The following is a 27411-nucleotide window of genomic DNA, read 5'->3' as shown; positions in this document are numbered from 1 at the left end:
CCAGATTTGCAACCCCCAAAGGTACCCTGAAAACACCCCATTATGGGTTTGAGAAATTGAAGTTCAGTTAATTTTTTTTACATCTAATTTTTTTTGAAAAAACAAATGAAAAAATCATAAAAAACGCAATTTCTCAAAAACCAAATAGATTTGAGCAATAATACTTGGACGCCAGATTTGCAACCCCCAAAGGTACCCAGAAAACACCCCACTATGGGGTTGAGAAATTGAAGTTCAGTTAATTTTTTCTACATCTAATTTTTTTTTGAAAAAACAAATAAAAAAATCATAAAAAACGCAATTTCTCAAAACCAAATGGATTTGAGCAGTGATACTTGGACGCCAGATTTGCAGACCCTGAATGTATCCTGATAGCACCCTTCTATAGGGTTGGGAAAATCAAGTTCGGTTAGTTTTTTACTATCTAAGTTTTTTGGAAAAAAAAACTAAAAAATCACAAAAAACGCAATTTCTCGAAAACCAAAAGATTTTGAGCAATCACAATTGAACGCCAAATTTGCAAAAACTGAATGTACCCTGACAGCACCCCACTATAGGGTTGAGAAATTGAAGTTCTAGTTTTTTGTATCCAAGTTTTTTTTACATCTAAATTTTTTTTTCTTAAAATTATGAAAAAATATTAAAATCTCGAAAAGCAAAAAGATTTGAGCAGTTTAATTGGACTCCAGATTTGCAACCTCTGATTTCACTCTGACAGCACCCCACTATAGGGTTGAGAAATTGATGTTCGCTTAATTTTGTTTATATGTAAGATTTTTGAAAAAAAAATTTAAAAAAACACAAAAAACGCAATTTCTCGAAAACCAAAAGAATTTGAGCAGTCACACTTGAACGCCAGATTTGCATCTCCTGAATATACCCTGACAGCACCCCACTATAGGGTTGAGAAATTCAAGCTCGGTTAATTTGTATCTAAATTTTTTAAATCTAAATTTTTTTGAAAAAAAAAAAACATGAAAAAATCATAAAAACGCCATATCTCGAAAAACAAAAGGATTTGAGCAGTCATAGTTGGACTCCAGATTTGCAACCTCTGAATGTACTATGAGAGGACCCCACTATAGGGTTGAGAAATTGATGTTCGCTTAATTTTTTTTATATCTAAGTTTTTTGAAAAAAGAAAAAATCATAAAAAACGCAATTGCTCGAAAACTAAAAAGATTTTAGCAGTCATACTTGGACGCCAGATTTGCAACCCCTGAATGTACCCTGGCAGCAACCCACTATAAGATTGAGAAAATCAAGTTCGGTCAGTTTTTATATCTAAATTTTTTTGAAAAAAAAAAACAAGAAAAAATCATAAAAAACGCCATTTCTCGAAAACCAAAAGAATTTGAGCTGTCATACTTGAACGCCAGATTTGCAACCCCTAAAAGTACTTAACAGCACCACACTATATAGAAATGTATAGAACGTATGTATATATAAAATTTTCAAATCTTGCAATTTTTCGGCTTTTTAACAGACCAACAGACTTAAACATGAGCCAAATGAAATTTCTTCAACATTTTAACCTACGGTATAGCTTAAACGTGCAAAAATATTTTCGTTAAATATGCAAAAAACAATACAATGAAAAAACCTAAACATGCAAAAATAGGCACTCCTTAAACACGTCAACATAGGGACTTCTTAAACATGTGTCACGTGAAACGCCAATTAAATAATAGATAGATAGATAGATAGATAGATTTAAGTATTACAAAAAAGGCAAGACCTAGCCAATTTCTATCCTTGTACTTCATAGAAGCTCACTTAACAAAATCAAACCAGGTGAACAAACATTTGTGAATGAGGAGGAATATCGGAAAACTTTTTCCGCAGTAGTGTTGGCATATATATTACGATAGTTAGAAAAAATTTTAAAGCTATTTTTTGCATGGCTCTGAATTAAAAAATAAAGCAAAGGCAAAATAAAACATTTCAGCAAAATTTTTTGGGAATGCAATAAGTTGCACAGAAGCGGAAAAAATTGTCAGGATTTTCAATATTAAAGCAAAACTTTTAAACCATAGGCAAATTGTTTGCTATGGCAAATAAGCAGGAAAAAAGTTCGAAAAAAAAATTAAATCACGATGGTTCAAACCATGGTTCTTTGTCGTGCATGCATGTGCGTTACCTCTGCGCCACATGTGCAAATTATGACTTTAATTTCGATTTGATAAGAACCGACTGGAATGGCTGATTTTATATATCTAAGTTTTTTTGAAAAAAAAAAGAAAAAAATCATAAAAAACGCCATATCTCGAAAACCAAAAAGATTTGAGCAGTCATACTTGGACTCCAAAATTGCAACGCCTGAATGTACCCTGGCAGCAACCCACTATAAGGTTGAGAAAATCAAGTTCGGTCAGTTTTTATATCTTAATTTTTTTGCAAAAAAAAACATTAAAAAATCATAAAAAACGCCATATCTCGAAAACCAAAAAGATTTGAGCAGTCATACTTGGACTCCAGATTTGCAACTCCTGAATGTACCCTGGCAGCAACCCACTATAAGATTGAGAAAATCAAGTTCGGTCAGTTTTTATATCTAAATTCTTTTGAAAAAAAAAACAAGAAAAAATCATAAAAAACGCCATTTCTCGAAAACCAAAAGAATTTGAGCAGTCATACTTGGACTCCAGATTTGCAACCCCCAAAGGTACCCAGAAAACACCCCACTATGGGGTTGAGAAATTGAAGTTCAGTTAATTTTTTCTACATCTAATTTTTTTTTGAAAAAACAAATAAAAAAATCATAAAAAACGCAATTTCTCAAAACCAAATGGATTTGAGCAGTGATACTTGGACGCCAGATTTGCAGACCCTGAATGTATCCTGATAGCACCCTTCTATAGGGTTGAGAAAATCAAGTTCGGTTAGTTTTTTAACATCTAAGTTTTTTGGAAAAAAAAACTAAAAAATCACAAAAAACGCAATTTCTTGAAAACCAAAAGAATTTGAGCAGTCACAAATGAACGCCAGATTTGGAAGTACTGAATATACCCTGACAGCACCCTACTATAGGGTTGAGAAATTGAAGTTCTAGTTTTTTCTATCCAAGTTTTTTTTAATATCTAAATTTTTTTTTCTTAAAATTATGAAAAAATATAAAAAACGCCATATCTCGAAAAGCAAAAGGATTTGAGCAGTCATAATTGGATTCCAGATTTGCAACCTCTGATTTTACTCTGACAGCACCCCACTATAGGGTTGACAAATTGATGTTCGCTAAATTTTTTTTATATCTAAGATTTTTGAAAAAAAAATTTTAAAAATCACAAAAAACGCAGAAAACCAAAAGAATTTGAGCAGTCACACTTGAACGCCAGATTTGCATCTCCTGAATATACCCTGACAGCACCCCACTATAGGGTTGAGAAATTCAAGCTCGGTTAATTTGTATCTAATTTTTTTTAAATCTAAATTTTTTTGAAAAAAAATATGAAAAAATCATAAAAAACGCCATATCTCGAACAACAAAAGGATTTGAACAGTCATAGTTGGACTCCAGATTTGCAACCTCTGAATGTACCATGATAGGACCCCACTATAGGGTTGAGAAGTTGATGTTCGCTTTATTTTTTTTATATCTAAGTTTTTTGAAAAAAGAAAAAATCATAAAAAACGCAATTTCTCGAAAACTAAAAAGATTTTAGCAGTCATACTTGGACGCCAGATTTGCAACTCCCGAATGAACCCTGACAGCACCTCACTATAGGGTTGAGAAAAGGAAGTTCGGTTAGTTTTTTAATATAAGTTTTTTGAAAAAAAAACTAAAACAAACATAAAAACGCCATATCTCGAAAAATAAAAGGATTTGAGCAGTCATACTTGGACGCCAGATTTGCAACCCCTGAAGGTACTTAACAGCACCACACTATATAGAAATGTATAGAACGTATGTATATATAAAATTTTCAAATCTTGCAATTTTTCGGCTTTTAAACAGACCAACAGACTTAAACATGAGCCAAATGAAATTTCTTAAACATTTTAACCTACGGTATAGCTTAAACGTGCAAAAATATTTTCGTTAAATATGCAAAAAATAATACGTTGAAAAAACTTAAACATGCAAAAATAGGGACTCCTTAAACACATCAACATAGGGACTTCTTAAACATGTGTCACGTGAAACGCCAATTAAATAATAGATAGATAGATAGATTTAAGTATTACAAAAAAGGCAAGACCTAGCCAATTTCTATCCTTGTACTTCATAGAAGCTCACTTAACAAAATCAAACCAGGTGAACAAACATTTGTGAATGAGGAGGAATATCGGAAAACTTTTTCCGCAGTAGTGTTGGCATATATATTATGATAGTTCGAAAAAATTTTAAAGCTATTTTTTGCATGGCTCTGAATTAAAAAAAATAATGCGAAGGCAAAATAAAACATTTCAGCAAAAATTTTTGGGAATGCAATAAGTTGCACATAAGCGGAAAACACTGTCAGGATTTTCAATATTAAAGCAAAACTTTTAAATCATAGGCAAATTGTTTGCTGTGGCAAATGAGCAGAAAAAAGTTCGAAAAAAAATAAATCACGATGGTTCAAACCATGGTTCTTTGTCGTGCATGCATGTGCGTTACCTCTGCGCCACATGTGCAAATTATGACTTTAATTTCGATTTGATAAGAATCGACTGGAATGGCTGATGGGGTGGGAAAGGTGAACGGTATTCCGTAAACCTTCCAATCCCCAAATTTTTATTTGAATTGAATTCGCAAAATGATATTTACCATCCAAATCGTGTCCGACGTTTTTACCTTCTTAAAAACAGAGATTATCTGATATTTATATTTCATATTATATCAGGAACAAACTGCTCGCAAATTTCAACAAAGTTATTCTCATCTTCGCCTTGTAATTTAACCGATGCTCCAGTTTTGCGCTTCACAACGTCAGATTTATTTCCAACTTTTTTAAGTTTCGCAAACATTTTCTCGTCAGTTTGGACAAAACAGTTTCTACTTTTCCTCTTCACTGGTGGATTGTACTTTTCGGCTTTGAATTCACCTGTTGCATTTTCGGCTAGTTGATTCGTTTGCACATACACACTGACCAATTTAACTTGATTTTCTGTTTGAACCAATTGGTTTTCAAATTCTGTTTTGGGCTCGTACTGCATTTCAATAGAAGAAAACACTTGCGTCAAATTAGGTTTGGTCACGATTTCAATCAGAACTTGAATATTTTTCGCTTTACAAGATAATGTTTTTCGTTCATTGTTTGCTGCCAATTTAACGACCTCTGCCAGAATCGCTACAGGTGGAGAACACTTCGGATTCGGCCGACAGATCAAACCTTCAATGACTGTCAACATAGCAAGTGATACATCCTCCTTTTTGAACAACTTAACATTCGGGTATTCTGCAGTTGAAACCGTAAACTCGTTGCCGAAAGAGGAAAAAATTGTGATCGAAAGGGAAACAATATTCAACATAGACTTATGAATAACTTCGCTTGAAAACAAATGCGAACAATTTTTGAACAAGCACGCCGAGAATTCACAGACCGAAATTATGAACTTAATTTCTAGCGTTTTGTTGGTAGTATTTATTTTTGACTCGGGACAATCTTTTCCAGTTTGCTCACTTTTCACATGTCTATCACGTTTTCTCTTTCGACTGGTTTTCTTTGCCGAGCTCTGCGTTGCACTTTCCTTCACAGGGTCTTCCAGAGCCGAACTTGTTTGCTTCTCGTGAGTTGCAAATCTGTGCAATGATGATGTAATTGAAACCAACACTTTTCCGAGTTCGTCGCAGTCAAATCCATACTTAGTCATGTTACTGAAACAAACCAACTTCGCAATAAAACCTACATTTTTTCTGAATCCCAGGATAAAAATTCGCCACACTGATTTTCTTAACTCCATGCATTTTTGAAATCATGACATTGTAGTTTCGAGCTTCTTTCAAGCAAAGATCATCAAGGGACTCACTTTCTTGGTTGTGTAGCAGCGTTTTCAGAAGCAGCATGAAAAATGAAACACAAAAAATGGTGAAATTCAATTAATCGCAAGTTTTTCTTCACGTTGGAGGAGAATCAACTCCATATTGTCAATTCATTTAGACATATGCTGCTCTGTTTGCGATTAACGTCAAATAAAACCAATAGATTAGCTTTATTAAAAGCTAATGGTATAGACACAGCAGAAAAAAATTAGTACATTTTTAAGACACTTACGTAATGACACATTCAGCCAGTTCGAAAACCTTCGAGTAGCATTTGGCTGAATTTTCTGCCAAACAGTTTTCGTCCATTCGACTCAGTACTCCAGCACTCTTCTTCAAATAGCACATCAAACAGCTCATGATTGGATGGATAAAAACAACACAAACAGACCCAAATCTGCAGCACACCAACTTGATCAAATCCATGCACTCAATTTTCAAACTTAGCAGAAACTCGGATAATTTCTCAGCTTCAAACACATTCGATTTTACGTCTTGTAAGATTTTTACACACAGGTTAACGAAAGACTTGACTGGAAAATTTGCTACGTGGACTATCTCAATGGAGATTAAACGTTTCAATATCCGCATCAGAACCAAAACAAAACTTTTTGGACAACATTCACTCAATTTCAAAAGCTGTTGTTTCGTTTCAATAAACTTTGGCTCTCCGTTTGCGCTCAAACTTTCGGCAAATTCTTCTGATTTATTGTAAAACTCGTACTTATAGGCCAAGAAATAAATTGAGTTAATCAGCATTTCAATTGTACACTGATAGTGCAATTTGAACGTATCGCTGGCTTGCGAGGACCATTTTCCGGCCACTGCAGTTTGGGCAAATAACTCAATTAAGAAGCTTCGGTAATTGGCCAGTTTTAAATCAGACAGGAAAGACAACTCGCATAGAAATATTTTCAATAAATTATTCCTATGTGAGGGAATAAAAGACGGAAAGTTTTGAATGATAAGCACCAAGATTTCCAACTCACCTCGTTTTCCTCGTAAATTAGGATTTCGATCAACTTTATGAAAGTGTTTGATCCAATTTTTGAGGAAGTTTGTAATTACTGGAGCTCCCACTGAGAGCGAATTAGAGGAAACATTATTCAAGTATGTTTTGATTTCGTTTAAACTTGATACCCGTTGGTCGGTACTTAAAATGTCTTTTTCTACGAACAACGACTGAATATGTCGGACCAGTTTGGATATTCGGGCGTCTTGAAGATTCACGGCAGCTGATTTTTTGCTCCAATTGTTAGAGCTATCCTCCAATTCGTGGTTGTTCATTTCAATGGCAGTGCTCATTTTCCACCTAAAAACATTTATTTTTAGCCGTTATTATATTCCTCAGATTGAGGAAAAAGTGCAGAGATGAAGTACTTCATTTGTGTTCCATTTATATTCCGACAACGGCTTTGTTACAGACCCCTCATTGACTTCTACTGAGCTACGACTTCCTATCTGCATATCTATATCACATTTTCTTTTTAAAATAATCCCTGAACTTGTCAGTGTCAAGAAGCGAACAATTTCAACCACTTTTTGAAAAGCAAATAGCCGTATCATCAACGTATAGGACAATTTAAGACTCAGGTTTACGAAGGGATACGGATGTGGGCAAACTGTTTAGGAGCCCTGACAACACATGGTTTGAAGTATGTTCTTTAATCAGTGATTTTCTCAAGGGATAATTTGGGCACTTCAAAAAAAGGCTCTTACGGAGTCCACGCGTAATCATATTTAGGGCCTTTTAGTCCATATTACGATTTCGATTAGATATTTAGACGAAAGGCTTCCAGTAGAACAAACAACTGATCAGCAACTTCTCAGACTAATTTAGGTGTTGGGAAGTGGATGTTATGCATAAGGGAAGTTATCAAGCATAGCCAACAGAAAATAAATTTTTTTTTCCTGAAAAAAACAAGGATAGCCTGTTACTGTGCAAAACTTCATCAAATTAGTTTCGTATTTTTTGCATAGTGTGATCAAAAGGTCTGGACGAAAAAATTAAACATAGACATATTTGACAGTCATAGTAAAATAGGCCGAGTGGAATACAGTTTTTATAGAGAAAAACGAAAAAAAAAAATTGTAATTTTTTTCAAAAAAATTGTCACTGAAAAACTAACTTTACTCGAAAAAAACTAGCTTTTCACGGCTTTAATTAAGCATAAATCAGCTATTGAAAAACTGCACACCCACTTTATTAGCTTGCAATTAAACCAACAATCAAAAATATTAGACTGGTTTTTTCTCGACACAGAGATAATTTGTTCAAAATTTTTTAATGTCGTTAAAATCACGACTGAAAAGGCTTTAATAAGATATATCACTCGACCCATTCCAATGATTATGTGTGGTAACTGATTTTGCGTGGAAAAAAGTATGATCGGAACAAAAATCACCAAGACCTATAACGAGTATTCACTATTACATGTAAACCTGACGTTTTATTGTAGAGCATGAAAAAAAGAGAAAAAAAATTGCATCAATAGCTCTTTCAGCAACGAAAACAGCTTTTTATTTTACAAAATCCGATAATTCATAAAAATATCAGAAAACTAGGTCCAACACAAAAAAAAACGTTCAAAAATTATTTTGGTTTTGTAAATTTTCTATCAAAATTTTAGCCTGTTTTGACTCTTTGACCAATTTTCTCTTGAAACAGATTCAAAAAATACACTCAAAAATCTTCTATTCAGAAAATAATAGCTGATATTAACGGCCTTAAAGCCCAAAAATAGTGTTTCTTCCACAATGATTTTTTTTAAAAAGGAAAACTACAGGGATATTCGGCTTTCTGATTTTGCGTGAAAAAAGTTCTACAATTCCTTTAAGAGCTGGTCGAAGAAAAATACATTGACTTGACCTTCAACTTTTTAAAAACAGACAGAAATCGTGAGAAACAATGCTTTTTGTTTTGATTTTCTAAATTTAACAAAACGGAGGTTAAAAAATTAGACAACAAATGTTATAAGATAACAAAACAAGCTTAAAAAAACGAAACTGCAATTATATCATCCCAATATCACAGCAATTAACATTCAAAATAAGATTCGCAAAAGCTACGAAAAACATGATACCTATGGAAAAACTAGCAATAATAGTTCTCTGTTCAGTTTTTAAATCTTTCTTTTTTAAAACAAAAGCAAAGGAGAGCAAAAAGGAGCTCTAAAACAACAAAAACAAAGGACGAAAAAATCTTGCAACACCAACTTGAGATGAAAATACGGGTGCTAAAAGTTTCGAACTCAAGCCTCCCGACCTAGAACCAATTTTCTAAACGACTTAGTCAGGGCACGAAGCCGTTTCTTTCTTTCTTTAGCCCATGTTGGGCGGGTTTGCTCGTCTGTCTCCAGGCTAAGGAACTTCACTACTTCTACTTACCCTAACCACAGGTCTGCGGAAGAAAAAGACGAATAGTTCTGGGACAGCTACATAAATGGCAACTAGTGCGGAGTGACAATTGACAGTTAGGGCAAAGTGAGGAAACTTAGTTATCTAAGTGGGCGAGTTAAGTGTTTAAAAACCGACTGTAACCATACCGGAATTGGGAAAGCTTACAGCGGGTCATTTTGGGACTGTTCAGAGGGGCGATGCTTGGAGGAGGAATACAAATGACTTTAAAAGGTGATTCTGCCAAGAAGTTGGTTCCGATGTTTGTAGGGTTTTGTTTAAAAAGGGCCTTGTGTTAGTTAAAAACGGAAGTCGAAACGTCTTCTTAGTAGTTAAAATTTAGTGACGGTCTTTGTTCGGTTATAAGGGAGTCTGTGTCGTCTTTGAAAGCATGTAAAATGGATAGTCGAATTTGACGTGAGGGTGGGAATGAGGGTGAGAAAATGATTTGGGTGATGTGAACGGTATGTGGAGATTTGGAGCGTTCAGGATTTCGATTCCACTGAGGTGGGCAGAGGAGCTCATAAAAGTGAGGGCTTGACTTTGATGGCCTGCAGGTGTTAAAAGAAGTCTTGCTGGCGGCGTGCATCCAGGCATTATCTTAAAAAGGACGAATTGAGGCTTTATAACTTAAAAGCAGGGTTTCTTTAAACTGACCCCCAGCGAAAAATGACTCCAGGACTTCTATCCTACGACTAGACTTGTCAGCAGATATCTTTCAGTGAGCTGTACAGCATAGGGTTGGGTCAAGGCTCGTTGTTTAAAAATAGAGTTGGAGTTTTGTTAAAATCTTTGTTGTATGACGAAAGCAAGATAACTGATCCTTTAGATGACGGGCAGGCTAGCTTACAGGAGGTGAAAAATTGAAGAGACGGTGCAGATAACCATTTAGCGAGTACAATGCTGCCTTAACATCGGGGCTTTGAGCAAAAGGGTGGAAATCATAAGCGTTTGCGGTGAAACGAACGTTTTCGGGGGGGAGGTGAGCGAAGGGGTGTCATGGACGTACAAATTGAAAAGAGTCGGTGACAAAATCAAGGTAACTGATCCTTTAGAGGACAGAAATGCCAGCTTATGGAACGAAATCAAGGTAACTGACCCTGTAGAGGACAGGAATGCTAGCTTACAGGGGTGGAAAAATTTGAAAAGCGGTGCAGATAACCATTTGGTGAGCACGATGCTGCCTCAACGTCGGGGCTTTGGGCGAAGGGGTGGAAATCATAAGCGTATGCGGTGGGGCGAAATTTTTCGGCCGGGTGGGAAGGGCGTAATGGACGTTAAAAATAAAAAGAGTCGGTGATAAAAACAGAGCCCTGGAGAACACTACAGTGAACAATTCTGAGCGGGAATACTTGGCTATTAAAAGTATGTAGTTGCTCAGCCAGCAAACTATACCTCTTGGCATCGGTGCGTCATGAATGGGTTCCAAAAATTTTCTATGACACACCATATCAAATGCATTTGATAGGTCGTGTGGCATGTACAGTAATTAAGGGAGGGCGATTCTGGTTAAAGCCATCAGCGATAAAAAAAAATCGAGGGTGGAGTGAAATGGTGGGAACTCTTGGTGTGTGGCATTTGGGAGATGCTTTCTTAAAAAGGGATGGATGATACTCTCTAAAATTTTGACAGCGAGCAGAATAGTGTTAAAAGTCTGAACGATATGGAAATTTTATGGTCTTTTTCGGGTTTGAGCAGAGAAATAACCTTGGAGTTTTTCCACATTTGGCGGATAATATTATCAGACAGCGAAAGGTTAAAAAGTTAAGTTACAGAATCAAATGCAAGATGTCCGAGGTGATAGAGGTGAACATTACAAAGGCCATCTGGGCCGAGACCTCGTAAAGGTTTGCTATCCGCAATGACTTGTTTAGTTTGTTGAGGGGAGAAAGTTGGACTATTAGAGAGAAAGTTTGGCAATTTTTCGTTTACTTCTCCTGAATCATTTGTCGGAGGCATGGTTTCCAGCATTTGTAAAACGCTTATTTAATTTTTTTGCTTTATCAGTATTTGAGGCTATAGTTTTGAGGCCAACTGTAATGGTGTGCAAACCTACCATAGGCCTTATTCCGTTTAGGGAGCGTACCACTTTCCAGAACTTTGACACCAGTGCAGTAATCAGAGAACTCGAAGAATACACGCCATTTACTTGTCTTGTCTTTCGCAGTCTGATTCATGAATTGGGAGTCAAGAGTCAAGTTACGAAGATATGTAACGAGTGTTGTGTGTTTTCATGGGCTGATTGTTGTGGCGGCCGCGGTCTCTTTAAACAACAAGAGAATATGGCTACGGAGAAATATACGTGGTGTAATGGCCGTGACGCTCCGCGGAGATGTAGCGACGTGCTACCCTGAGCACCAGATCCATGATGAAATTCTCCCCGGGCGAATTGAAGAGGGACTCCCGGAAACGAGGAAATCCGCCTCAATCTCCTCAGTAAATTGCCGCCAATCAGGCCTGAGGAAATTTATGTACGTCTTATTCGGAGAAAAATGTATGTCGTTATCGAGAGATAATTTGATAAGTATGGGGAGGTGATCGTAGCCCAAGGATTCGATTGGGGGTTCAGGATGCAGAAAGTAAAAAGAACTGCGATGCAAGGGAAATGTCAGATAAGCAATGTTGTGCATCAGAATTAAAAGGTAACATTGTTCGGGTGTCGTCATTTAATGGCGCAAAAGCGGATTCATTATTTTCATTGGATGATCTTCTTGGATACACGTTGATCTTCTTCGATATTAGAAATCCAGAGGGAAGAATGAGCGTTTACGTCCCCCCGTACCAGAGCATCACCAGGAAATCAGAAAGGGACGCGGTATAACTGGAAGGACAACTAGATCTGGACATGTTTAGAAGTTACTGATACGAACTTTCGACGAACTGACTTTCGACAAACTGAAATTTTAAATTTCCAAAAAAATCGCTAAAAGAAACATCGAAAATTAGTTTTATTGGACTAAAGCTAAATTTTCACGGCTTAAAGTAGAGCTTATTGTCCTATTGTAAGATGGTTGCTCAGTCGCTCGAAATCAGACCTATCAAAAACTTCAAATCTATTTTTCTTTTGACACCGAAAAATTTGAAACTCGAATTATGACTGAAGCGGTCTAATTTAAAAGATCGCTCGACCCAATATAATCAACTATGCCACTGACTGTTGCGTGGAAAAAATTTCAAAAACTAAAAAAAAAACACACGAAGACAAAGATCCACCCAATTTTCAGTGATCGGAAAAAATCGAATGTCAACCCGTCAAATTACAAATTTGAGCATCAAAAATTTTCAATACTCCTAAATAATAGTACTTCTTTCATGACACTTCGTGAAAACGAGTGAGAAAACGGCAAAAAAATAGCAACAAAAAGGCAACAAAAAAATTTTCAAGACGAAAAAAATAAATACAAGATTTGAAAAAAAAACTTCTACCCGCAACCAAACTACCGACCTAGAGATTAATGCAACGCCCTCTAATCTACACCTATGCAGCAAAAGAATTCTATTTTGGGTTTAAAAAAATAGATTCGAAGTATAACGACGCTTGTATAACACTTTTCGTCTGATTTCACTATTTTAACTCAATTGTTTTCGCCCTACTAGAAAACATGCTTTACTTTCGTCGTATTTCGGTCTCCTCTTATGACACCGCACCATCAGAGTAACGAAAATATTGCGAAATTTTTCTTAAGCACTAACTTTTCTCAGTGCCTCATTAAATATTTCTGTTTGTTTCCTGTGTCAAGCCTCAGATCCTTGGGGAAAAGAATTTTGTGAAAAATGACGTAATTCATTCTGGAAACACTTCACTCCAAAAAGCTAGCATATTTCGATACACCAAAAATATCCAAAATTAATTTAGATCAAAACGTCCCCTTTTTTCAACTAAGCACAGCTAACTTGACGATCTGTGGTCCGCTAATAATGATGACCGCTCGATGATGAACTGAGTTTAAGTTACACACAAGTATCACCATGTATTAGTAGTACCCTCGTTTTTACATCATTTTCCATCGTATTCTGAACGGCACGGGTTAGAATAATTAAGTTTCTTTATGTTTTAATTGAGTTGTATGTAGCACCATAGTATAGTTGAGAAATTTATCCGATAATATTTGCAACTTAACTTGAACGAAAACGTAAATAACGAAAAGTATCACGAATTTAACAAATGCTGAATATTTAGCTAGCGTACATACATCCATATTAAGGAGGCATGGATTTTGAAAGGCCATTTGAGAGCATGATTTGAATAAATTTAGCAAAGCTTTAACCACGCAGGCAGACTTGTTTAATTTAACATTTTACGACGGCACTGGGTGTTAAGGGGGAGGGGGAGAAAATAATGGACGGCAATAGGTACTTAGTGATAGTGTTTTTCAAACGCCAAACCACATGTTAGACCGCATGCCTAAGCTCACATGTATAATTTGACATAACTGCAACTATTTCATTCCTGTTTATAATCATTTAGCCTGATGATGGCAAGCTGCGCACTTTAAATTCTAGGGCACAGCGAACTTTGGACGTCGCTTTTGGATGAATCTCCACAAGATTGTTGGTGTTAAGGTCGGTCTGAAATTAAACGAATGATCTCAAATAGTTTGATTTATAGGGCAGGCATTTCGATAACTTTCTTCGCACGACATTCAGGAACTAATAACATTCTACTTCAAAGACCATGTCGAACCATGATGGTAAATTGTTAAACTTCAAAAATTAAAATTGCATTCAAATTTTAAACAACACCACTATTCGATATAAAGGATCTCAAACGTATGCAAAATATTTAAGCGATTTCCCAACACCAGTTATAATTTGATCATTCATTGTTGATTCATTAGCAACAAGGCCACTAACACAATAGCATTTTTCTTTGTTTTTAGCGTTTTTTTCTCGCTGAGGAGAGAAGAAATTAACATAGCACCGTTAAACAAAAACTAGTTTTGCCGAATAAGCCCACACCCAAGTCAATGACTGAATACTTATAACTAAAGAGAGCATTTGCTTCAAGACCATAAATATCTATTATGTAAATAATAGCACTTATTTTTTTTGCAGTTTCTACGTTTTTAGCGTTTTCATTTTGATGATTTTGGAGTTGAGCATAGGAAAGAATTTGAGTTGTTATAAAACATGGAGCTTTAATAATAATTGAATTAAACTAAATCGTCACTAAGAAGTCGAGTTTTCGGTTAAAAGTAAGTTAAGTAAGTCAAAATATTTCAAAGTCAGGAACTAATTTGCATTCTAGGGAATTGATTCTGCTTCAGCTTGTGGAATGAATTAAGCTTGGAGGAATTTGGCGAATTGCACAGTTGATGGGAGCACGGGGAGAAAAAAGGAAGCAAGGCAATGCATCAGCAAACAACCCAGAAAATAAAACACTAGTCCTTGTTCTTGACCTCCTCTTTCTGAAAGGTCAAGGAAGTCCATCATGCAGTCTTTGCGGTCTCACAATTACCAGAAACACCTGATTGATTTCCGTTGATGATATTGAGAGCAATCACCTTTCTTGATGCGATTCGTCTACTTTTCTGTAAAGTTTTTCTGGGAAGTTTCCCAAGTTGATTAAGTATCCCAAGTGTGTATTTAAGTATAATCAGTTCCTATCTTCGGGCAATATGAAGAGGCACCGTATCTCAGAATGGTGAAGGCGTACAAGGTCAACGCATGAAAAGATTGAATCATTTATCAGTGAAATGATTTTTGTTCAAATTGACTGAAATTGCATGTGAGATCGTGATTCCATTGCGTCCGTTATTTCTTATTTGCGCTGTGGTCCAGGCACACGGTGGCTATGTTTTGATGGTTTGTTTGGCGCGTGGGTTGCTTGCATTGTTTGCTGCAGTAGCGTTGTTGAACACGAAGTTAGCTCTGTTTGAGAAGTTAGCTGAGGCTCCTGAAGTTGGAGGTGGTTTCGGCGACTGCCCGTTGGGGTTTGTAGCGGTGATTTTGTGCGTGGCGGCGGCTTTCATACCCACATGTTTCTGAGTAATTCGGTGAATCTCGTGATTTCGGAATTCCTGCAGACGAGATAGCACTACTGACAGCTGGTTGTGCAGTTGGCAGCACCGGTGGTTTGTCTTCAAAAAATCCTCTTGCTGCAAACAAAAAAATGTTTAAATTTTTATGACGCTGATATTAATGTATAATTGATTTCGAAATAAACCCAGTTGTTTCAAACATTTTCAAAAGTCGTCTCTTCTCCTTTGCAAACAATTAGAATGGATCTTCAAAGCTATTTTAATTATGATTGGGTTTAGGTGATTTATTGTTAACTCTATTTTCAGGTCTCAAAAACCCTCAATGCTGCAATTACTTACACAGAAGAGCCTCTCGTGTTCTTTGATGACGTTGTTCGCCATCTGTTCCAGCTGGGCCTTGTTGGCTTCGTCATCTGCCAGCTTAGAGTACTGCACCTTAGCAGCCTCGAAGTCGTCCTTGAGCTGCTTGAACAGTTTCTTCGTCTCTGTCACCTTCCGTCTCAGTGGCTGGAACTCCACCGAGTAGTCCTGTTTGAACTTCTCGTGCATCACAAAGTACTCGTCTCTGCTCGTCACTGCGCTTATCTCACTTGAAAATTAGAAATTTAAAGTATTTCATTAAGTGAAACCTCACAAATGTGATTCTTTGGCCTGTTCAAGCAATTTGCTGATCACCAGAAACAACCATTTTTCCAATTTATTGTGCATTTTGATTTGAGCTCATTTTACGCTATCGTCCCACACTTGACTTGAGCGACAGTTAAAAGCTCACCTCTTCAGTTCGGCAAAGTCCTTCAGCGGATCTTCGATGCAGTATTTGCAGTTGGCCAGACCTGAAATCAAACCAAACTCATCATTACAGCAGTTCAATACAATTATAATCTATAGCAATTATCATATAATGAAGCCTCGAAAACACTGCATTCCGCTTGAATGAAAAAACGTCTAAGTCCAGATCTTCAGAACGCAACTTCTTATACGGCTCTTTGGTGGTCACTTTCAAAAAACGTTTAAGAATCTTCCTTTGAAAGATATATTATCAACATAACAAAAAGGATCAAAGATCAGGTTTGCATGCGCAGGCATAATTAATTATTTGCTACGTCAATCGAACTCTTTTTTTTTCAATATTAGCTAAATTTTTGATCAATATATATTTATAATCAGGTCTTTCAGCCGTGGTTAAGAACATTAAGACTAAATTTACATCCACGGTAAACTTTAGGCATTAAATTTCCAGAGATGATCTCTCAGGAATACTGTCTGCCGGCTGTTGCGCGAAAATTTGTCCTACGGCGCCAGCGGTACTGTCGTTTTGTAGCAACAAATGGCATCAAGGACCATTCATTGAAACACACCATCCATACAAATTTCAAACCTGGCTATGGTACTTAATAAACGCTGATACTCAATAATTTAAAAGCCACCAATGAAAATTTGGTTATTCAGTCACACCACTTTCAACTTCACATGCAAGCCTCACAATTCATTGAACCGAAAAGCAGAAGTTAACTTGTATTATTATAAATCGAAGTTATTGAGCCAAAATATGTAATGTATGAAGCCAATATTTCAGTTTGTCCTCTATTGCTTGTCTTGAAATCTGAACTCAAGGAGAAGACTTTCAAGCTCAGATAATGAGTCAACCTTAGTTGCCTTTGTCAATATTGGTAAGGGGCATTAATTAGGGTTTTGAGTTACGTCACATGGTTAACGAATTTCAAATATTGATCAATGATAATTTCATTGTCACTCAACAAAAATTAGAGCAATGCATCCTTTTCATACTACAATTAACTTTGATTTTAAAAAAATGAAAGATGAAGAACTATTGCGTACAATGTGAAAAGACAAGTTGCTTTCCACTCTTGACACTTTCAAACTCGAGTCCATTTTGTCCCGTCACAGTCATCAAATTAGGTTCAACAGTTACAACATCTTCGAGCTGCTTCGAGTTACCCTGATTGGCTTGTTTATTAAATCCTGCTGCATTTTGCTGCGTTGCATGTAGAGCATGCGGTGCATTCAAGTGAATCTTTTCAGTCTCTTTTCTGGTGGACTCATTTGTCGTTGCATTTTGTTGGTGACTTTGACTGAAACAGAACCAAATTTGAGTACACTAATCGAAGCCCAACCGCGATTAACAAATAAACTAGGATTTGTTTTGACAGCTTTAGACTTCGAGTGATAAATTTGGTTAAGATTATAGATAAAACTCCTTGAGCTCGTAATATTTAACCTAATAAACTTGCATGATAATGCAATTAGTTGATACGCTCTTGAATGACATTTTGTGAACAAATTCAGGTCATATTTGTCAGAGCGTAGGTCGGAATGAATTCTTTTTACCTGTGATTAGAATTGGATTCCAATGATGGTCTGAATCGTTTCTGGTCGGAGTTGGAACTATGAGCGGACAAACTCCTGCTCTTAATATGCTCTTCTTTTATATGCTCCTTTGCATTCGAGGAATCGCTTGACTCTATCTGTCTCTTTCTCTAAAACAGAAACAAAATAAAACTAGGATAGCCGGTTGCTGTTCAGGTAGCACAGAATGTTCCAACCATATTGTGCGATATAAGGATCTGAGCGATATACTAAAATTCAGTAATTTCCGATAATCATAATTTAAAAAAGTCATATTGGGAAACATTTTTCTTCGAAAAATGACTAAAAAAATCAAAATATTTCAAGTACAACAGTTTTTATTCTTGAAAATGTTTAATTTTTTTTTACTCTTGATGTGATGAGAGGATCTGATCAAAAGCTCAATAAAAACAGCTATTGATGCATATTAGACAAGTTTTCCTCGATCAATAAAAAAAAACTAAGAAAAATTTTATTTTCCAGACTTTTTTTTGATGTTTGAAAAAAAAAGATAAGAAATAAAACAAATCAAAATTTTTGAAGAATTATTTTTTAAAATTTATTCCTAAGAAGGCGCTAAAAGAACTTCCGAAAACTAATTTGACTGGAGTGAAACTTAGTTTTCAAGGTTTAAATAAAACCTTATCCTATTATAAGCCTTCTCGGCTCTGGGAGGATTTTGAATTTTTTTAATGTTGTTCCTATTAAGACTGAATATCACTTGACCCACTCTGATTATTATTTGCGGTACCTGATTTTGCGTGGAAAACAAAGACTAAAATGCACACAAAGACAAAGTTCCTCTCCATTTTCGATGGTCGGAACAATAACTGTCCCAATAAAAGATCAATCTGCTCAAATAACATCAATAACGACATAACTTGTAAAGTTCAAACTCAAATGCAACTATTCAAAACCAAACAAACATAAATTCTTGAAAATACTAAGATCTTCGAGATGGTCGCCTCAATTTCAAAGGCTAAATAATTACAGGCATCCAAAACCAGGTTAACGCAGAAGAAATTTATAAGTTTGAGTATCTCTTTAATTTGGTAGGAGAATTAGCTTAAGCAATTTCACATTAAATTTTGGCAACCCTAATTAAATCCTTAAACTAACTTGAGTAGAAGTATTTTCGATGAGGTTCCTAAAACAGTCAGGAACTTCACTTTTAGAACTCCTCTGATGTTCCTGCTTGGCTTCGCGTCTTAGATTCCCCGAGGACGAAGACAGTGTATCCGACGACCTCTGACTCGAAGCCGACAGTGACTGTGGTTGATGATGTTGATGATTATGTTTAGGGTTCGGATGTTCTTCCGAGTGAGATTGGGTTCTGGAGTGGGAGGGGTTGAAGGGCGAGGTCGATGGAGCCGAGAGCGCGACGGGTGAGACTGAGATGTCGTCTGCTGGCTCGTAAGGCGAAGAGAACCTGGTCGTCGGAACATGATTGTCCTGACTGGCCAGATTATTAAGGCGGTCCAATTTCCTGAAATGACAAACAGATTTTCATCCATATTGAGTCAGTAGTTCTTCAACTTCTTGACATGCTAACCCAGGAGACTTTTAAAATTCCATATAAAAGGATCTTACATTTTAACAGCCTAAAAACACTTACAGAGCAGGAGCTCCAATAAGTTAACTCGTACGGCATGCATGTAGTTCCTTTTAGTGAAAATCTGAACTCAAGATTTAGAAAAAGATTTAAACGGCTTGAAAAACTAATTTAGCTAAGCGTAGTTATTTTCAGTATGTCCCTTACCAAATAAGGAACGATGCCCTATTTAACACATTAGCAAAATTGGAGCAATTACCATGCACTTATCGTCAAGTTTCACAATTTGACCTAGATTTTGGTTTCATTATTTTGAGTGTTCAAATGGCATTAGCGCAAAAGCATTACCGCATCAGACTCTTAAAAAACTTGTTCAACATCGACCGATTCAGAATTATAGCGTCTCTGCATTCATTTGCTATGTTTCTGTTCCCAAGTACTCCGTTTTGTATTGACATGAGATAAAAACACAGATATAAATGGTTTCCTTTTATATCCTCGATCCATTCTCAGAGTTGGTTTAGTTAGCACACATATGTTGTTTGCGAGAGAAAAGATCTAACAAACAGAGGATGCTTTGCTCCCGTATAGAAACAGATGGTAATCCTGTCTACAAATTGGTTTGAATTGTCAGCTCAAAAAATTGAATTAGTACACATGTGGCGCAAGCAAACTGGCAAAAATCACCATCTTTTGTCTCACATTTCAAAATTAAATTGATCAGCTTAATATTCCACGTTATGGTACCAATCTCATGGTACTACAACTACTGTACAATTTTTTTTTACAGGGGTAACGACTATTTAACCTCTTCCTTTGGTTAGGCACCTATAACCTGCCGAGAGCCTGCATCTCAATTTTTAGAAAGGCAAGGGATGGATTATAAAATTATACAGTAGCTCCAATGAGATAGCCAGTATAAGCCGCCCATGAATGTTTTTATCTGGTTCTGTTTTCCATTTAAAATTTAGTGTTAAATTGGAAATATATTAGTTTTTCAAGCGGTCACTTATAAACAAAAAAGCCAGTGTTTTTCATTATCAAACTATTATTCTTCAACGCATGATTTCTCAAAAAGAAAAGAAAAATTATTGCTGTCTGAATAATTTAAAAGGATGAGTTATCCCATGTTTTTATTTTCAGTTGAACGCTTATTAGTTGAGGGCATTAAAAATTCATCCCAATATACAAAGCTTTTAGTCACTATTATATTATTGTAAAAAAAAGGACCTGGATTTTTCATGCGGTTTAAAAATACTGTAAAAATTAGAGCAAGTAGGCGTATAAAATAAATAGAGCGGCTCTGCTGAAAAGTGATCAGTCAAACATTCATACGAAACAAGATTGTAAAATGCATCAAATACTGAAAAGGAATTGGCCACTAAAAGATGAAAATTAATTTTCTTTTACATACAGAAAAAAACTCAAGTATGTATACTACGCTATCGTAAAAATTACAAAGCCTTTTGCAAAATTAAAACCCGACATCTACAAGAAATTGATCGAAGTATTGATTTCTGGCATGAGAAAACTTGAAAAACTCAATGAGTTGAATTTACTTATGCTCGGGCAATCACGTCTGTTTGTTAAAATACGATGCAAACCGTTCCCAAATGACGACGATTTGTCGCCAGTGAGTGTCACCACAGTTAGAAAAAGCGGGTCTGGCGACAACTCGTCGCAATTAGAGACACCGAGATCAAATCGCAATGTCGTTCGAAAATCAAATCGGATTTACTGCTTAGTAGTTCCTTGAAACATTCCATGTCGTCTCACAGACCCACTGAGGCATGGTCACTTGGTTATGTGCCGTGTATTGCTAATCAAATTTTGATTTCCAGTCAGCTTTCTGTTTAATAGGACAAACTCCTGCGTTAAGAATTGTAGTTTTTTGTAATGCTATCAATTGTCGGTGGTATATGAGCCAACCGAAGTATAAACCAGTCGAAATATCAACAAGCCGAAAATACGTAAGTGTTACAAAATAGTTATGTAACAATTCTGTAAAAGTTACAAAAGTTATGCAAATTCAGGGGCGGATTTAAGGGGGGGGGGACGCCCACCCCCCCCCCCCCCCCCTCAGGGATTCGACCCCTTGACGACCCAAAGGGTCCCCCCACTGATACTTTTTCAGAAATCCATTTTTGGCCGACCGACCCTAAAATTTTTCTAAAGGCGCCTTGGGCGCCAATATATACTAACTTTGAGGGGGAGCGCGCGCCAAAAAAAACGCGATTCTTTTGTCAACATTTTTCAAAAAGTGCCAAAAAAACGGCTTTTTTGACTGTTTTTTTTTTAATTTAGCCAAAATAGGGGCAAAGCAGTGCTTTGGAAGAGCTCGAAAAATCAATTTGGTGGTCGACCTAAAAAAAAAGTCGTCAAAATTTTCGAACTTTTTTTGAAAACTCGCCCCCCCCCCCCCTCGAGAAAATCCTAGATCCGCCCCTGTGCAAATTCATTCATATGATGTAACTTTTCGGCTGGCTCATATACTCCGCGCATTTTCGGTTGGTTTATGCATAGGCTGGTTTTTTTACTCCCCAATTGTCGCCTGTAAATAACTGTCGCTAAACAACTTATTGTCACCTAACGAGAAAAAAATTCGGAAGGCACACGAATAGTTGTTGTGCATTGCTAAATCAATTCGAATCAAAATATATATGGGTTGGTGGTCGGCGAAAAACGTGTCATCAAAATTTGGTTTGTGCTCTAATCTAACCACCGCCAAAACAGGAACCACTAAGCATAAAATATGTTGCTGTTCACCTTTAGGAAACATTTTGGCCTTTTTCAGAGAGAACATAACATATAAATGAGTTATGACTTGTGACTCACTTGGCTAGTATGTGGCGCTGTGATTGTGTGTAGAAGGGATACTGCTGCGGCTTGATCTGTTCGGAGGCTACCAACTGGACCAAGTCAGGACTGCCTCTGAGACTGTAGACATTGGCTGCCCTGTTCTCATTTGTGGCCACCTGGTTGAGGAGGGAGAGCACGTGGCTGTGCTGCACCCCCTTCAGTTTGCATTGGGACTTGAGACGGAACACTACACTACTAACTGTGATGCCATCTTCCACCGCCAACAGGTGCAGAATGTGGTCCCTACAACATTTCAAATACCTTCATTACATTCTACACTCATCATCATCCTAATATTCTCATCTTCTCCCCCCCCCCCGACAAAATTACATTAGCCATTCAATTCAATTACAAATTTTACGACGTTAACACACTCCAATGGGCAACACAGCAAGTGAAAAAATAAAACACACCAAATTGAAACAGTTAAAGTTTTGAACTTAACTAATAATCTCCAAAGTCAGTGGTAAAAAAAAAGATGTCAAACCGTTTCCACATATAACACGGCTTATTCTTTTATCGATTTTCGAAGCTATCGAGATTGATTTGCTTTTTAAAACCACCCCCTTGAAACTTATCTTTATGGCGTGTTGTTTAATTTCGTATTCTGAAGAGCTCAAAGGCAAACAGCGCTGAATTTATTGTTAGTTAAGCCTGAATGACTTCTCAATTTGACGGTGTTTTGGTTAATGCAAATATTAGCTTTCGCTTGATTATAATATACTGTTTTAATCTTTTCCAAATGTTCTTTTTGTATTTTTTTTCAGTGACATTTTTTTAAAGCGCCTTGATTAAACATAAATGAAAATTTGCCTCGTAATTGAACCAGGAAATTGTTTCAAGGTAAAACGCAGTAATAATCATTCTTCGCTAAAAACTCTAATGATTGCGCTGGACAAACATACTTGAGCGAATATTGCGATGAGGTTTCGCTGGTTGCTGACTTGGGACTGTTGCTGTTGCTGTTGCTATTTGTCGACACCCGAGAAGCTTCCGAGAGTGTTCTCCTTGGCTCATCTGCCACTCTCTCACTTCCCAACTTAGGAATTGGAGGCGAGATCGAATGACGCGACCGGTCTAGACTAAGGTCCCTTGTATTCGTATTGCCACTAATTATTCTATGATTATTCAAGCTATTATTTGGTCCCTTTGCAGGCACGCTTCCCTCGCTCAAAATGCTGCTGGACTCCGGCATCATTGATTGACGTCCGGGTGGTTGGAAAGTACTGCTTGCAAAACTAGGGTTCTGTGGACTGCTATTTGCGGAACTATTTCGGGATCCGGTTGATTGGTGTGAAAAACTGCTCTTGTTCCGCACTGATAGGAGCGAATCCTCGCTTCTTGGTCCGAACTTGTTGCTATCGTGAGAATTAGATATGGTGTGTTTAGGTGCCATTGAAGGTCGACTGGCCAAGCTCGCTGCTTCAACCAGCATTCTATTGGGTTTTAGATCCAGAGCAGATTTCTTCTTGGTAACTCCACTTAGCTTGTTCTTCCCAAAGTTGTCGATTGTCTTTGTACTAAAAAACGACGGTTCAATTGACTTCATTTGCTTCCTATAGTTTATAAAATATATATTCTAACTTACAGCTAATGACAAACGATCCAATAGATCATAAAAATTATTATCTTATGTAAAACAATGATAAAGAAACTCCATGCTTGTGCTCCCTGCTACTCCAATTGAAAGGTCCGCATTGAATTTTTTCAGACAGATAAGGATGATACTTTGTTATGCTTATGATTGGATGCCTCTCTAACCTAATTTTCTTGTAGTCCTGTTCGACTTGACTCATCCTCTGCTTCGTCTGCTGGAATATCTCGTCTGTGCCCTCTATGCGTGCAGTCTGTGTAATATCTCCTATGCTTGTCAGCTGCTTGTCTTTCACTTCACCTCGAATCCTGAAAAAAGCACGAACACTCATTTTAAAACATGTTGAGACTAGGATTAACAGTAACCATATTAATTATTCGGAAGCTCAATTCAAATATAGCAGTACCCTTATAACAAAATCAATCGATAAAAATTCAGACCACCACTTTCGATACAAGATAAACATAGCATGACAAACTAACCGACAGTTATAAGATGAAAGCCACAAAAAATGTTCGGAAATTATTTTGAGAAAGTTGATCTACCGAAACTCGTTCTTAACTTTGTCATGAATCAAGTTTTTATCAAACGAATACATGCCAAGTAAGACTGAACGTTAAAATTAGCATCTAAACGAAACTTACAAAGCGGTAACAAAGATGACAATTTTTGAGCAGGCACATGTTGAAACGAATAAAAATTAAATTCGAAAAAAAAAAAAAACAGATATACAGAAATCCGACTTACAAATTTCCAACCAACCTCTCAAATAGAAATGGCATTTAACATGACCTTCTCAAAATTTTTTGTTAGTTGACGAAGTACAGATTCCGAGAAGACCTCCAATTTCAGTTATCCTGTGAAAGAAGTATTTTACGTGAAAAAATCTAGTACCCAGTTGAAACATCCTTGCTTTTTGCAAAAGTACTACAGAGAACTTCAATAAGATGGATTTGAGGTTTATAAGGGCAGTCAATAAAAAAAAGTATATCAAAAACTGAAAGTTTACCTGTTACTGCATTGGTTTTTCCCAGGTGTAGATCTTTGGAGCAGACACTCGAGTCCGGCTGCCTGGTCCAACTTGCTCAACTTGAAGTTGAGACCCCTCATTGAGAAGCCGCCATCGGCATTCTGAAGCGGAAGATTCAGACTTCCTCCTCCCTTCTTGAAGGAGACTGAAGGCACTGGCACTCCTTTCTGTCGTTGGTTGGCGATGACCTGGTTGAAAGCGTTGATTGACGAGTCTGTACATTTCACTACAAGCACCGTTTTTGTCGCTTTTTTCTGCTGTGAAGAGATTTGGCCCTGCTGCGAATTTAGTGTAGTGTTGCTGATGCTGGGTGTGTCTTGATTGGCGATCAGAGAGAACACCTGTCTTCCAGATGAGCTGCTTGAAGATGAAGAGTTAGCACCATTGGGTCCGCCGCTGCCGACAGCTTTGCTGCTGGCGGAAAAGGAGTCAGTTAACGAGTGGCAATCTCTCTTCGGGCCTACATAGGAACTGCTGTGCTTGCTGTATCCAGATCCAACTGGCATAATATAAACTGCAAATCAGATTTTTCTCGTTAAAAATTAGATTGTTAGATGTTAATCCCGACAAAAGATGGCACGATAATAGTGTTCGCAAACTAATTCCACCACGTGTTTGTAAACACAATTAGTAGATAATGCGCCGAAATAAAAACAAGGAGTCCAATCAAAAGCAACAATTTAACTAAAATGCTAAGAGAAATATCTTAAATGAACTTAAAATTGATGAAATTCTTGTTCAAAATTCAAGCACAATATGGTATATGAAATGCTTTGAGAGTAACACGCAATTTTGAAGCACTATAAAAAGCGTGAAATATTTGCTTCTAACTTAACAAGAGCTCAACTCAAAAATTATTGTGACGGAAATTAAAAAGGTGAAAGACTCTTTTTATCTGGTAATGAAGTTCTCAGATTTTGTTTGAAACTGCGTCGCCGTCGGAGTACAGGCGGAACAATTATGGTTTGAATGGAACTTCAAATATCAAAGCCTCAAATAAAAGATTTCAGAGAGTGAAAAACGAGACTAGATAATGCCGATAATGTGTATGAACTAACAGAGCCTATTACAGAGTCTTTTATAAAACACACCGCTTGCTGCAACTAACTATAACCAACTATGCACATATAGTTATAACTTTAACATCAACTAGAATATGACGACGATGGGATCAAACTATGTTCGACTCTGAGCTACTTACTATTTACATAAGAGTTATGAAAGACGGAGCATTAAATTCTCGTGAAACTAAGCCAACCTCGGCACCATATCTATATTTAGCTGAAATGACGCGAAACTTCTAAGATATGAGAAGGATCGCATCACTATAATAAGCATCACTTTACCACCAGATATAAAAGGTCTATTTTCCCTAGACGTTCTCAAATAACCTCACATATAATCTCACTTGTCCGCATCTGGTGTTATTTTACATCTACTTTCGAATTAAAGGGTCACAGCTGAGCTGATTTGAGGCAAATTTGAACAAAAATTGATAAAAATGTTTTTGGAAAAATGAATTGGATATTCATCTGATTCTCAAAACGAAAACATTAAGAAGAGCCGCATGCTGAAAAATTGACGAAGCTGTTCCGTCCAAAGTTGCTAATTTAAAAACAAATTTTTGTCGTTTGAGGGATAGGAGCACGAAATTCGAACATCCTTAAGTAATTATTAATGGCTAAAAACATTAACCACTCACATTTAGATGCGCTAAGAAAAGCAGTCACAAAATTAATCACCTATTGCGCTGAATTTCTGTTTAACTCTATAGGTAAAAAACTTCTAGTCTTTAAGCACAGAGTAAACCTATACAAAAGTCAGCTCTGGGAAAAGGTATGAACCTCAGCACGATGACGGTTTTTTTAAATTCATTTACCAGCTGCAGTGAAAAGTTATATAATCTTAATAACTATTAATTGCCTGGAGGGGCATTGAAGAGTATTTCAACTCAACGAGCAATGACCCTGGGTAATGCTGAGAGAGCAGTTGTGAGGGACATGAACTTAGTAATTAAAGAAAGTTGAAAAAAGTTGCAAATTATTACGTAGGTACAACCTTGAAAAACGTTTGAAAAAAATTGAGAAATGATTATCACTCATTTCTAACAAGTCTTTAGGTCATAAATTATTTTTGGTCAGTCAATTATAAGCTGAAAACAGCTGATGTTCAATTGATTTCCGTTTTTCAAAGGTTCTACAGTATTCAGAAGATAATATGTATTTTGTAGTATTTCTTGTTTGTCGTCTACTGTGAAGTTGTTCTAGATTAGGAAACTTATGTTGAGAGCGGCCACGAAGCTCATGGAAAAGCAGTTTGAATAATTCACAGAGAAAAATATCGAAAACAGTGAAGAACTCGTGGTTCTCCATAATGTCGACGAGTGACTCAGAAAGTGGTTTAAAAAAATTGCTCTAATGATTCGTTTTTGAACATCCAAAACTTCATTTAAATACGTTTTATACGTACCTCCGTACAATAAAATTCCATAACTTAATTTTGACTGGATTTTGAATTCCATAATATAAATTTTCTAGATTTATAAACGACCCCACAGACCTGCGAAAGTTTTTTGGTTATTTTTTCAATATGACATTTGTAGCCAAATTTTCTTGTCAATTTCAATTTCTAAATATTTGGAACGATCAACAGTTTTTAGCACTTGCC

The 27411-nt window shown here is 36.6% G+C and overlaps 2 protein-coding genes across 2 annotated transcripts; both read right to left on the bottom strand.

Moving 5' to 3' along the window:
- Window positions 1-4794: 4794 nt before the first annotated feature.
- Window positions 4795-7274, bottom strand: LOC134840395 (uncharacterized). The gene is made up of 2 exons (XM_063856176.1): window positions 6198-7274; window positions 4795-5800 (listed from the first exon to the last, which is right to left on the bottom strand). The coding sequence occupies exons 1-2, from the start codon at window positions 7268-7270 to the stop codon at window positions 4813-4815; spliced, it is 2061 nt and encodes a 686-aa protein (XP_063712246.1). The 5' UTR covers window positions 7271-7274; the 3' UTR covers window positions 4795-4812.
- A 5870-nt stretch (window positions 7275-13144) lies between these two features.
- On the bottom strand, window positions 13145-25930 carry LOC134839098 (uncharacterized). Its single transcript, XM_063854528.1, has 10 exons — window positions 24724-25930; window positions 23882-24022; window positions 23026-23640; window positions 22097-22363; window positions 18829-19195; window positions 17692-17840; window positions 17182-17435; window positions 16115-16175; window positions 15682-15931; window positions 13145-15459 (listed from the first exon to the last, which is right to left on the bottom strand). Exons 1-10 carry the CDS (start codon window positions 25248-25250, stop codon window positions 15154-15156), a joined length of 2937 nt encoding a protein of 978 aa, XP_063710598.1. The 5' UTR covers window positions 25251-25930; the 3' UTR covers window positions 13145-15153.
- Window positions 25931-27411: the final 1481 nt, after the last annotated feature.

Source organism: Symsagittifera roscoffensis, chromosome 2 (genome assembly GCF_963678635.1).
Source record: "Symsagittifera roscoffensis chromosome 2, txSymRosc1.1, whole genome shotgun sequence".
Lineage (NCBI taxonomy): Eukaryota > Metazoa > Xenacoelomorpha > Acoela > Convolutidae > Symsagittifera > Symsagittifera roscoffensis.
This window is presented reverse-complemented; position numbering and strand designations above follow the sequence as displayed.

Bases quoted from the DNA above. Each gene is read 5' to 3' on its own strand.
- LOC134840395 (XM_063856176.1), bottom strand. From the start codon at position 7,270: ATGAGCACTGCCATTGAAATGAACAACCACGAATTGGAGGATAGCTCT. The intron at 5,801-6,197 runs GTAAGTGTCTTA...GGTTTGTTTCAG, and splicing joins CTGGCTGAATGTGTCATTAC to TAACATGACTAAGTATGGAT.
- LOC134839098 (XM_063854528.1), bottom strand. From the start codon at position 25,250: ATGCCAGTTGGATCTGGATACAGCAAGCACAGCAGTTCCTATGTAGGC. The intron at 17,841-18,828 runs GTTAGTTTAAGG...TTTCTGTTTTAG, and splicing joins TCGAAAATACTTCTACTCAA to AGAAAGAGACAGATAGAGTC. The intron at 17,436-17,691 runs GTAAAAAGAATT...GTTCTGTTTCAG, and splicing joins GAATCCAATTCTAATCACAG to TCAAAGTCACCAACAAAATG.